Source organism: Cetorhinus maximus, chromosome 16, assembly GCF_964194155.1.
Source record: "Cetorhinus maximus chromosome 16, sCetMax3.hap1.1, whole genome shotgun sequence".
Taxonomy (NCBI): Eukaryota; Metazoa; Chordata; class Chondrichthyes; order Lamniformes; family Cetorhinidae; genus Cetorhinus; species Cetorhinus maximus.
In genome coordinates, this window is record NC_135894.1 from 89,691,400 (window position 1) to 89,703,420 (window position 12,021).

Consider the following 12,021-nt stretch of genomic DNA (forward strand, 5'->3'; position numbering starts at 1 on the left):
GTCTATCCTGCTTGCTAATTGGTTCTCCATTTTGGATGCTGAGATTGTGGCCAGAGTCAAGCCTGTGGCACCATGGGTGGCTCTGCTGTACAGTGGGGGAAGAAGAAGAATGGAAGAGCAATAGTGATAGGGGATTCCATAGTCAGGGGATCAGACAGGCATTTCTGCGGCAGTAAATACGACTCCAGGATGGTGTGTTGCATCCCTGGTGCCAGGGTCAAGGATGTCATGGAGCAGCTGTAGGACATCTTCGGGGGGAGGGGGAATCAGCCAGAAGTCGTGGTCCACATAGGTGCCAACGACAAAAGTAGGAAGAGGGATGAGGTCCTGAAAGCAGATTTCAGGAAGTTAGGAAGGAAATTAAAAAGCAGGACCTCAAGAGCAGTAATTTCAGGGTTACTCTCAGTGCTACGTGATAGTGAGCATAGGAATTGGAGGTTTGATCGATTAAATATGTGGCTGGAGAACTGGTGTAGGAGGGAGGACATCAGGTTTCTGAGGCATCAGGTCGGGTTCTGAGGCAGGTGGGACCTGTACAAACTGGACGGGCTACATTGTAACAGGACTGTGACTGGTATACTCGTAGGGAGATTTGCTAGTGCTGTTGGGGTGGGTTTAAACTAGCTTGTCAGGGGAGTGGGAACCTGAAGGGTGGCCCAAATTGGAAGAAAGCAAAGTTGGTAACAGGAAGTGGTAGTGAGACTAGAAGGCAGGAGAAACAAAGCAGAGCATTGAGTACGCTTTGAATGCAGAATGATGTAAAAAAGACAAAGTTAAGGACACTACCTGAATTCGCGCAGCATTCGCAATAAGGTAGATGATCTAAAAGCACAAATAGAGGTAAAGGGGTATGATATAATTGTCATTACGGAAATGTGGCTGCATGGTGACCAAGACTGGGAACTGAATATTCAAGGATATTCGACGTTTAGGAAGGACAGACAAGAAGGGAAAGGAGGTGGAGTTGCGCTGACAATAAGGGATGAGATCAGTGCATTAGTAAGGGAGGGTCTCAGATCGGAAGAACAATGTGTGGAATCTGTTTGGATGGAGCTAAGAAACAGCAAAGGGCAGCAGACATTGGTTGGAGTTGTTTATCGGCCACCAAACAGTAGTGGTAATGTGGGGCATGGTGTTAATCAGGAGATGAGAGAAGCATGTAGCATGGGCAATACAGTAAACATGGGTGACTTCAATCTGCATATAGACTGGGTAAACCAACTGAGCACTAATGCTGTGGAAGACAAGTTTCTGGAGTGTGTTAGGGATGGTTTTCTAGAGGAGTATGTTGAGGAGCCGACTGGAGGACAGGCTATTTTAGATCTAGTATTATGCAATGAAAAAGGGCTAATTAATAATCTTGTTGTGAAAGAACCTTTGGGCATGAGTGACCTCAATATGATAGAATTTTACTTCATGTTTGAAAGTGAGGTACTTCACTCTGAAGCAAGGGTGTTAAAGTTGAATAAAGGAAATTATGAAGGCATGAGGGACAAATTGGCTGAGGTGTATTGGGAAAATACATTAAAAGGTATGACTGTACATAGGCAATGGATGGTCTTCAATGAACTATGACATAGCTTACAGCATCTATACATTCCTTCAAGGTGCAAAAACCCAAAAAAAAGTCAGTCAACCGTGGCTGATAAAGGAAGTTAAGGATTGTATAAGATTAAAAGAAAAGGCTTATAAAGTTTCCAGAAGTAGTAGTAAACCTGAAGGTTGGGAGGTTTTTAGAATACAGCAAAAGACCAAGAAACTGGTAAAGAAAGGGAGAATAGAATATGAATGCAATCTAGCAAAAAGCAGATTAACGGACTGTAAAAGCTTCTATATATATGGAAAAAGGAAGCATTTGGCTAAGACAAATGTGGGTCCATTACAGGCAGAGTCAGGAGAATTCAAAATGGGGAATAGAGAAATGGCAGAGAAGCTAAATGATTACTTTGTGTCTGTCTTCACTGAGGAAGATACAGGAAACCTCCCAGATTTAGAGATCAAAGGGACTAGAGAGAATGTGGAGTTAAGGAAATTAGTATAAGTAAGAAGGCTGTATTGGAGAAATTAATGGGGATGAAAGTTGATAAGTCCCCGGGACCTGATATTCTGCATCCCAGAGTGTTGAAAGAGGTTACTATAGAGATAGCCGATGCACTGGTGATCATTTACCAAAATTCTATAGGTTCTGGAATGGTTCCTGAAGATTGGAAGGTAGCAAATGTCAACCCACTATTTAAGAAAGGAGGGAGAGAGAAAACTAGGGAACTACAGACCTGTTAGCCTTACATCAGAAGTAGGGAAAATGCTAGAATCAATTATAAAGGATGTGATAAATGGATACTTGGATAATCATGATCTGGTTGGGCATAGTCAGCATGGATTTGCGAATGGGAAATCATGTTTGACAATCTTGTTGGAGTTTTTTGAGGATGCTACTAACAAAATTGATAAAGGAGACCCGATAGATGTAGTCTACAAGCTCTCTGGGATTTTCTATTTGTTTAGCTTTAATGAATGGAAAATCCTCTCAGGCCCATTGACACTCGGTAAGATTTCTCTCTGTAGTCTTCCAACATGGAATGTTCATAGGAGGTGCACAATTAGTGCAGTTAATGGTCATGTTAATTTTAAAAGTTCAATAGATATTCCTTAAATGAATCCTTAGAGAGCCTGAAGATTAAGGCTTGTGGAAAATTGACCTCAATCAAGATTGACACACTGAGCTGAACGCTGAACTCTTGCACATTCGTTCCTGGACTACAGTGAAACTCATCACTGGAAATGTGAAGTTGGAAAATCGACCTTCTGACGGAGATGGACAGACTGGACACAGGGATGATGTTTCCTCTGGCTGGGGAGGGTCTAGAACATGGGGTCAGAGTCTCAGGATGCGGGGTAGGCTATTTAGCACTGGGATGAGGAGAAGCTTCTTCACTCAGAGGACGAGGAACCTGTGGAATTCTCTACCATAGAGGGCTGTGGATGCCAAGTCACTGAATATATTTAAGAAGGAAATAGACTTCTGGAGTCTAAAGACATCAAGGGGTATGGGGAGAGAGCAGGAGTATGGCATTGAGATAGAGGATCAGCCACAATCATATTGAATGACAGAGCAGGCTCGAAGGGCCGAATGACCTACTTCTGCTCCTATTTTCTATGTTTCTATGACCTTTATATATGTACAGCACACACTCACTGGCCTGTAGCTGAACACAGCTGGTTGGGATGGGGAGACCTTCAGATTTGAAAGAAAATAAGAAGAGATTTATCACACAGCACAGTGAAGCCTGTTTTCTCACCAACAAGACGTGTTACAATTACAGGTATTTTAACCAAACCTGACCTGGTTGACAAAGGAACAGAAGGCAACGTGGTAGATATTATTCAGAACCTAGTCGTGGAGCTGAAGAAAGGTTACATGATCGTCAAGTGCCGTGGACAACAAGAGATTAATGACCAACTGACATTGAGTGAAGCAATCAAAAAGGAGAGAAAGTTTTTTGAAGATCATGAGGACTATAGGTAAAACCGAAAACAGTATGAAACACTTCTGTCATTAAAAAATCTTTAATTAAAGCTGCCTGTATCCTATCTGGCATCAAGTCGCATTCACATTAACCCTGTGCTCCCTGCCCTACATATACTCCAATCCCACAACACCTTGATTTTAAAATTCTCATCCTTGTTTTCAAATCCCTCCATGGCTTCACCATCCCTATCTCTGTAACCTCCTCCAGCCCCATAACCCTCCAAGATCTCTGTGTTCCTCGAATCCCGGCCTCTTGGACATTTCTGATATTAATTTCCTCCATCATTGAAAGCAATGCCGACTTCCTAGGTTCCGGAATTTCCATTTAAACCTCTCTTCCTCTCTTTTTTTGACACTCCTTTGACTAACCTTTTGGCTAGCCCTAATATTTCCATATATGTGCAATATCAAATCTGATATTGTTTTAAATTTATTCTTTCATGGGATGTAGGCGTTACTGGCAAGGGTAGCATTTGTTGCCCATCTATAATTCCCCTTGAGAAGGTGGTGATGAGCCGCCTTCTTGAATCACTGCAGTCCATTTGATGTAGGTACACCCGCAAGGCTGTTTCAGAGGGCAAATAAAAGTCAACCACATTGCTGTGGGCCTGGAGTCACATGTAGGCCAGACTGGGATAAGGGCAGCAGATTTCCTTCCCTGAAGGACATTAATGAACCAAGTAGGTTTTTATAATAATCAATGATAGTTTCCATGGTCACCTTTAGTGCGACTAGCTTTAAATTCTGGATTTTATTAATTGAATTTAAATTCCACCAGTTGCCGTGGTGGGAATTGAACCCATGTCTCTAGGGCATTAACCTGGGCCTCTGGATTGCTAGTCCAGGGACACTATCCCTACACCACCATCTCCCCTAATATCATTCCTGTGAGGCTCTTTGGCATATTTTACTACATTAAAGACGCTATCAACGTAAGTTATTTGTTCTTCTTCTCCATCCTGCTTCCTTCCTTTTTTCTCTCTCTCCATGACTTCCTTCCTCCTTCCTTTTTTCCTGTCTTCTTTTCTTCATCTCATTTCAGCTTCCTTCCAATTTGTAGGAGCACCATAATCTTCAAGATAATCTCAGTCTGTTCCTCCATTGTTATTACTGCCTACCTACCTTCACTATGAGAGCATCACAATGAATGCAGAAGTTCAGGGAGAAAGCCCATCACCACCTCCTTAGGTCAGCTACGGATAACCAATAAGTGTGGCCTTGTGAGCGTCACCCACCTCCCGAGAATAATTTTTAAAAATCATTTGTCTCCTTTGAATGATGGTTTTTCTTGGCAAAGAACACAAAACATCATTAATTAATCCATTCTCGAGGTGTAAAATACGACACATAGAATGTCAGAATTATAGGGTTGAATTTTACAGGGCACTATGGATAGCGGGCGCCCATCCTGATGCCTGCTCCGCAGCCAGTTTACTGGGAGCTCTGTTACTTTGCTTGAAGGTGAGCGTTCTACCACCTTCTTGGAAGCAAGTCCTGCCTTAGAGAGCTGCCAGCCAGTCCAAGTTTCGTGTCATCTGCAAATCTGAACTTGTGCCCTGCACACCCAAGTTAAAGTTATTAATATGTGTCAAGAAAGTGGTAGTCCTAGTACCGACCCCTGCGGACCCTATTGTGTACCTTCTTCTAGCCTGACCATCAATGGTTCACCATAACTCTTTCCTGTCACTCAGCCAATTTTGTATCCGTGTCTAAATCATTTATAGAAAAGACCTGACATGGGACTAATGCAGTTGTGCAATTTCTTTGCTCCTCAGGCCTCTTTTGGATGATAGGAAGGCCACCATCCCATGCTTGGCTGATAGACTTACAACAGAACTTGTTGAGCACATCCTAGTAAGTTTTTGCTAAATGCTTTATGGTTAAACATTATCCACATTTCTAGGGGTTAAATCAGTTACTTTAACATGAGATTCTGCAGGTCAATGATTTTAGACTGTATTCCCCTTTTTTTTCAGGAATCATTGCCTCATTTAGAAAAGGAAATTGAAGAGAAACTGCTTGTGATGAACAAAGAATTGGAAAGTTATGGTGAGGGAGTTCCAGACGCAGAACATGAAAAAGTAACTTTTATGATTCAGGTTGGTATTGCATCTAATAAATCCTACACGGGCAGAAAATCATCAAACCTAATGACACGACACTGCTAATGTGATTCCAGTGGGAGTGGGCCCTAAATTAGGCCAGAACCCTGACACATAAAGTGCAGGTGAAATCATCAGGGATTCCATAAGGCAAAACTGCCATCCACTCCATACAAGTCCAAAAGCATAAGAGAGGGTTAAACTGAGAGCAGAGACTCTCTACAGCAGGGGTTCCTCCATTTCTATCCATCAGAGGGACCAGATGGAGCATCGGTCATATATCATGCTGCCAGACGTTAGATATCCAGTCCATCTTGGGGATTCTGGCTGGCATTGTAAGCTGAATCCTCAAAGAGAAAACTCATTTGTTTTAATTAATTAAATGCAGCCATCTTGTAAAAGAAAGTGCACATGCAAGATCGTCCAGAAGCGGAATCTAGGCATCCCTGCACCTGCCTTTAAAGTGAGACTTTATGTGGTGCATTCTGGCCTGCTGGTGCTAACAGATGCTCCTAGCGATGGGGGTGGCCACCCATTGGCATGCAATTTAAGTGACCTCCTACAGACATTGCAAACCGAGGTGTCAGTGGTAGAGATCCAAGGCCTGGGCATTCCAATAGTGGGAATGGAACACAACTCCCCAGGCCTCTTCCACCACCGCCTCTCAAACCCTGCCTCACCAGATCCTGTCCAATATGGCATAGCTGAGATCAGGAACTCTGTTGGGTGAGATGGGTTCTCAGCCTCATCATTCCATGCTGAGCTTGTCAGTGCTCCGCCGCACTTTGTCACTATGCAAACTTGCTCTATTCATAACGGGCTGAATCTTCTGAGGAACGGCAATCGGCGTCGAATTGCTGCTCTGCTCATGTTTACTCACCTTGCACTGGAGCTCCACATTTCTCGCTTGAACTTCTGAACCGGGCCTCATCAGAAATGTGGAGCGCACTTCCTTCCGAATCGGTCCTTCATAGTGTAGGACCGTCGAGGGAGGCCAAGCCACACTTCCTTTTTAATGGCACTAGCCGCCATATTCTGGTAAGTTTAAATGTCCCAGGCTAGAGAAAGGAAAGTGTGTGAGGCAAGTGGGTGAGGGGGTAAGGTGGTCAGAGGGTGGTTGGGATGTGTCAGGGGGCGGGAGGCTAATCGGGGTGGGTGGGTAATTGGTGGGTGGTGAGGGTAGTCGGGCAGTCGGTCATTAGTCAGGGGTTGGGGTGGGAGGAAGTAGTTGGGTGGTCGGGGTGTGGTCAGGTCGTGAGGGTTGTCAGATAGTCACGGGGGGAGGGTTAACCTGGGGATCAAGGGGTCATCGGGGTGGGGTAATGGAGGTTTAGGGGGAGATAGTCGGGTGTCGGGGTTAGGGGGGTACCGGGTAGTCAGGGGCAGGATATAGTTGGGTGGGGGGGATTGTCAGGGAGTCACAGAGTTAGTCGAGTCGGAGAGGAAATCAGGTTGGGGGGTGGTGGTCGGCTGGTCGGGAGTGGGGTAGTCAGGTTGACAGGAGGTTAATTGGGTGGTCGAGAGGTCCTGTGTGGATTCAGGGGAGGTGTTAACGGCATAGTTAACCAGGAATTAGAACTAGTTTAAGCCTTCTAACCTTTTCTGGTTAACTATTCTGATAAGTGAGTTGAAACCATCCGTGTCTCCGACTTTAAATCAGAGTTTTGGAGAGTTCCAGACGCAAGGTAATTGCCCAACGGAAATTCCCGTGTAGCCAGTGCATGGTGATCTCTGAGGGGTCCGCCAGCATGTTTTCCAGGGTAACTCTGGGGTACGGCCATCCGGAGGCTGGAAGATCTGGGCCAAAGAGTTTTTAAATACATGTTGGCATTATATAATTTAAAAATTACAGCAATCTCCATCAATTAGTAAAACTCCAATAGAAACTGAAAGTGCTGGAATGGCGGACCACTTTGAGTTACTTTATAAAAGCAAAATACTGCAGATGCTGGAGACCTGAAATAGAAGCAGAAAATGCTAGAAAATCTCAGCAGGTCTGGCCTCATCTATGGAAAGAGAAACAGAGTTAACATTTCGAGTCCAATGTGACTCTTCTGAAGAATTAACTCTGTTTCTCTCTCCACAGATGCTGCCAGACCCTGCTGAGATTTTCTAGCATTTTCTGCTTCTATTTCAGATCTCCAGCATCTGCAGTATTTTGCTTTTATAAAGTAACTCAAAGTGGTCCACCGTTGAGTACTTCATCCAAATAAACTTCCCCAGTGCAACCACTCCCAGAAGCAGCACTTAAGGAGCCACAAGTGATCGTCATTTTCCACTGTCTTCGATTTTGTTCGCAGAAACTTAATGGCTTTGGTGAAAACCTCAGGAGTTTATCTTCAGGCGAAGAACCTGATGATTGCATCAAGGAGGAGAGGTGCTACACAAAAGTACGGAAGACGTTTGAAAGCTGGAAAACTCAACTTGATAGTGTTGAAAATCACTGTGAGTGCATGAAGAAATAGAGACAGCAATTATGTTATTCAAAAGTTTTTTCTTTCAGTCCTGTCAGAGCCAAACAGGGATTTCTGATTGAAAACTGGAGAAAAACTATTTATATCTAACTAGCCCAGGCTGGAGAGTCTTTTGTCTTTTGTCACATTTCCTCAGAACTGTCTTTTGTCCAAGTGTCCTTCACTCACAAAGACTCCTATACCTCCCGTAGCACATTCATCCTCATCTTCCTCCGATGACTGTCATCCTCTTCTGGTGATTTAAGGATACAATCTCCATTCTGATGATTGTTTGACCTTTGTATTTTATAGGTCTGTTGAAGGAAAACAATATTTGTGTTTCCCTTTTCCATACTGGTTGATCAAAAGAATTAGGATCATGAGCAATAAGAGCAGGAGTTGGCCATTTGTCCTGCCGTGCACCTCACAATTTGTATTCTTCTATTTCTGTGTTTACTTAACTGCATAGTGTTGGGATGACGTTGGTTACAGAACATGTCTGTTAATGAAATCTTCGTAGTCTTCTGAATGTTAACCGTAAATCTTTATTAACTACTTGTAACTATATACATAAATACAGTAAAGGGTACAGGTGTGGAGCTATCTCCATCCTAGATCTTAACACACCTCTGGCCAACACTACACTGACCCTAGGTCTAGGTCATGTGCCTTCTTACATCACTGTGTGGACAGTACTGTACTCAGCCCCACATTAACCCTGTATATGCCAGACCCCTCTAAATTCTTGCATCTAAATTCTTGGATTCTGTGTTGAGAGGGGGAAGGAGGGGTATGAATGGTGTCAGCTGTAGCTCAATTGCCTCAGAGTCATATGGTTGTGGGTTCAAGTCCCACTCCAGAGATTTGAACACAAAAATCTAGGTTGATACTCCAGTGCAGTACTGATGAAGGAGTGCTATACTCTTGGATGTGCCATCCTTCACATGAGATGTCTATCCTTTCAGATAGATTCCACAACCTAAATTCCACAACTAAAATAGATTATCTAGTTGTAATTTCATTGCTGCTTACAGGATCTTACTGTGCATTTCAGCATTTCCTATATTACAACATGACTACATTTCAAAAACATTTCATTGCCTGTGAAGCACCTGGGGACGTCCTGTATACTATATTACTGCTATAAACCACACAACGTAATATTGATTGTCCTTGAAAATGTGACAATTTCCAATTTATTTATTTTGAACAACAGTCCATGATGTGATGCGTACAAAAGTGCAGAAATATGAGCAGTCTTACCGCGGGCGGGAGTTACCTGGGTTTGTCAACTTCAAAACGTTCCAGTCAATCATGAAGCAACAGATTGTTAAACTGCAACAACCTGCCATTCAGACTCTAAAGAAAGTTACAGGTAAGTCCACTGAAGCTGTATTGTTTCATCAAAGAATGAAATCCAGAACACTCTTCGTTTAATATTGAAAGGTTGACTACTTCAAAATGATTTTTTCCCTTTTTTTCTTTGTTGCCTTGTCCTTACCGTAAATTTATTTTATGCCCTTTGGCTCCTACCCACCCCCCACTCCCCCACGGGCAAAGGGCGCAGACTGGTAAGATCCCACACTCCCCATGGGCAAAGGGTACAGGCTGGTAAGATCCCACACTCCTCATGGGCAAAGGGTACAGGCTGGTAAGATCCCACACCCACCATGGGCAAGGGGTACAGGCTTACAGGCTGGTAAGATGCCCCGTGACCTCAATTAATGTTTTTACTAAGTTGGCCATAAGAGAGAGAAATGATATTGATGAATCTTCTTCCCTGACCTCTCCACAGGAGTAATGTCATGGCCTAAAATTTCCTCAGAGTTTCTCCCGTTTCACATGCAAACACGTCTTCTTGACCCTTCTGGTGTTGCTACGACGGTAGGAGCGGGAACATGTCTGAGGTAATTTCAGGCCATACGTGACGGGTTGAAACTCACTATTTGCCATTGAAGAGGTTGGTGCCTCTCCTGACAAGAGCAATGCTGTGTGAGCACAATGTCTGACGCATGAGGGATGGAGAACTGGACCTCTCAATTCAGCATTGTCAACCCAGTAAAATAAACACTTTCCTATGTGATAGTCACAAGCACAGGGAGTGCATTGAATGAATGAAAGCATCATTCTAAAATTGATGTTTGTTGTGGCTGGGTGTACCAGCAGAAATGGAATGTCTACAAGGATAACTGGGCCAAACTGCCTCCTCGAGCAAGGAGATATTAGATTAATATCTGGAGAGGTTCAGTGCAGGAAACTAGTGATCTTCAGTAGAGATGCAAATGCAGACGGTGTGGATGCACAGCAGGAAGTGGCAATCTGTGTCAGTGGTAACTCCCAAGTTCTTACAACCAGTAAACTCATGCCCTCAATTACTGTTGACTAAGCATAACAAAATATCAGCAAAAGCACCCACTAGGAATTGAGTTCAGCTCATCTAAACTTAGCTGGTCTTTAGTTACAGACAAGCACATGAGACTTCCACATGTGGTCTAGCCTAAACCTGAAGCTGTGTCCCAGGATGGAAAGGACAGTGCACGAAGGAAATTGATCACCCAATCTTTTTATTTGGACCATGGGATCTAAGCATTGCTGGCAAGGCCAGCATTTATTGCCCATCGCTAATTGCCCTTGAGAAGGTAATTGTGAGTTGCCTTCTTGAACCCCTGCTGTCCATCTTCTCCGATACACTCCCTGTGCTGTTAGGAAGGTAATTCCAGGATTTTGACCAAGCCACAGTGAGGAGACTGTGATTCCAAGTCAGGATGGTGTGTGACTTGGGTGGTATTCCCATGCCTCTGCTGCCCTTGTACATCTAGGTGGTAGAGGCTGTGGGTTTGGAAGGTGCTGTCGATGGAGCCTTACTGAGTTTCTGCAGTGCATCTTGTCGATGATACACACTGCTGCTACTGTGCGTCGGTGGTGGAGGGAGTGAATGTTTGTGGATGGGGTGCCAATCAAGCAGGCTGCTTTGTCCTGGATGCTGTCAAACTTCTTGAGTGTTGTTGGAGCTGCACTCATCCAGGCAAGTGGGGAGTATTCCATCACACTCCTGACTTGTGCTTTGTAGACAGTGGACAGGCTTTGGGGAGTCAGGAGGTGAGTTCTCATTGCAGAATTCCCAACCTCTGACCTGCTCTTGAAGCCACAGTATTTAGATGCCTGCTCCATTTCATTTTCTGGTCAGTGGTAACCCCCAAGATGTTGATGGCACAGGATTCAGTGAGGGTAATGCCATTAAATATCAAGGGGATATGGTCAGATTCACTTTTGTTGGAGATGTTCATTGCCTGGCACTTGTGTGGTGTGAATATTACTTGCCACTTGTCAGCCCAAGTAACAATGCAGGTTCGGACGACGTCTTATCTGAGAAGTGTTGCAGCTGGTATTGAACACGATGCAATAATCAGTGGCTTTGAAGACCTATTCTAATTCTGCTCATGACTATGTCATTGTTTTTTCCCACTTTCTATTGTAGAAATTGTGCGAGATGCTTTTATGGATGTCGCTGCCTACAATTTCCGTGGACTTCCAAATCTCTTGAGAATTGCCAAGGTACAGTGTAGATACGCGTAGATACCAGTGTACAAGGTAGATACTATTTCATGGATTAAAATGATCACTTTTCACCTGCAAAACTGTTTTACAAGATTATTACATTACTGAAAAGAGAGACATGTTGCCAGAGCTTTTTGTCTGCGCTGATCAGGACCAACATCAGAATGCCTAATTTCATACGATCACAACAATTCATACTAACAGGTGAAAATAGTGCTGCTTAGTTGCAAGTCTACTCTGATTAGCCAAGGTGTTGCCATGGAGAAAGCAATGGGGAGCTATAAGCTCCCCAAGCTCCCGATTAATTGAAAAAAGGCACGAGCTTTGAACATATTCCTTTTTGTTTGCAGAGAACCCTGTGTATGAATGTATTTCCTAG

At 43.8% G+C, this 12,021-nt stretch overlaps 1 protein-coding gene across 1 annotated transcript in view; it reads left to right on the forward strand.

The window, feature by feature from the left end:
- The window catches only part of LOC144691815 (interferon-induced GTP-binding protein Mx3-like), a 31,905-nt gene that overhangs the window by 14,967 nt on the left and 4,917 nt on the right, over positions 1-12,021 (forward strand). The window contains exons 6-11 of the mRNA XM_078560327.1: positions 3,324-3,522; positions 5,305-5,383; positions 5,506-5,628; positions 7,932-8,076; positions 9,301-9,459; positions 11,563-11,639. Of these exons, the coding sequence (XP_078416453.1) occupies positions 3,324-3,522; positions 5,305-5,383; positions 5,506-5,628; positions 7,932-8,076; positions 9,301-9,459; positions 11,563-11,639 (782 nt within the window). The remainder of the gene's footprint in view (positions 1-3,323; positions 3,523-5,304; positions 5,384-5,505; positions 5,629-7,931; positions 8,077-9,300; positions 9,460-11,562; positions 11,640-12,021) is intronic.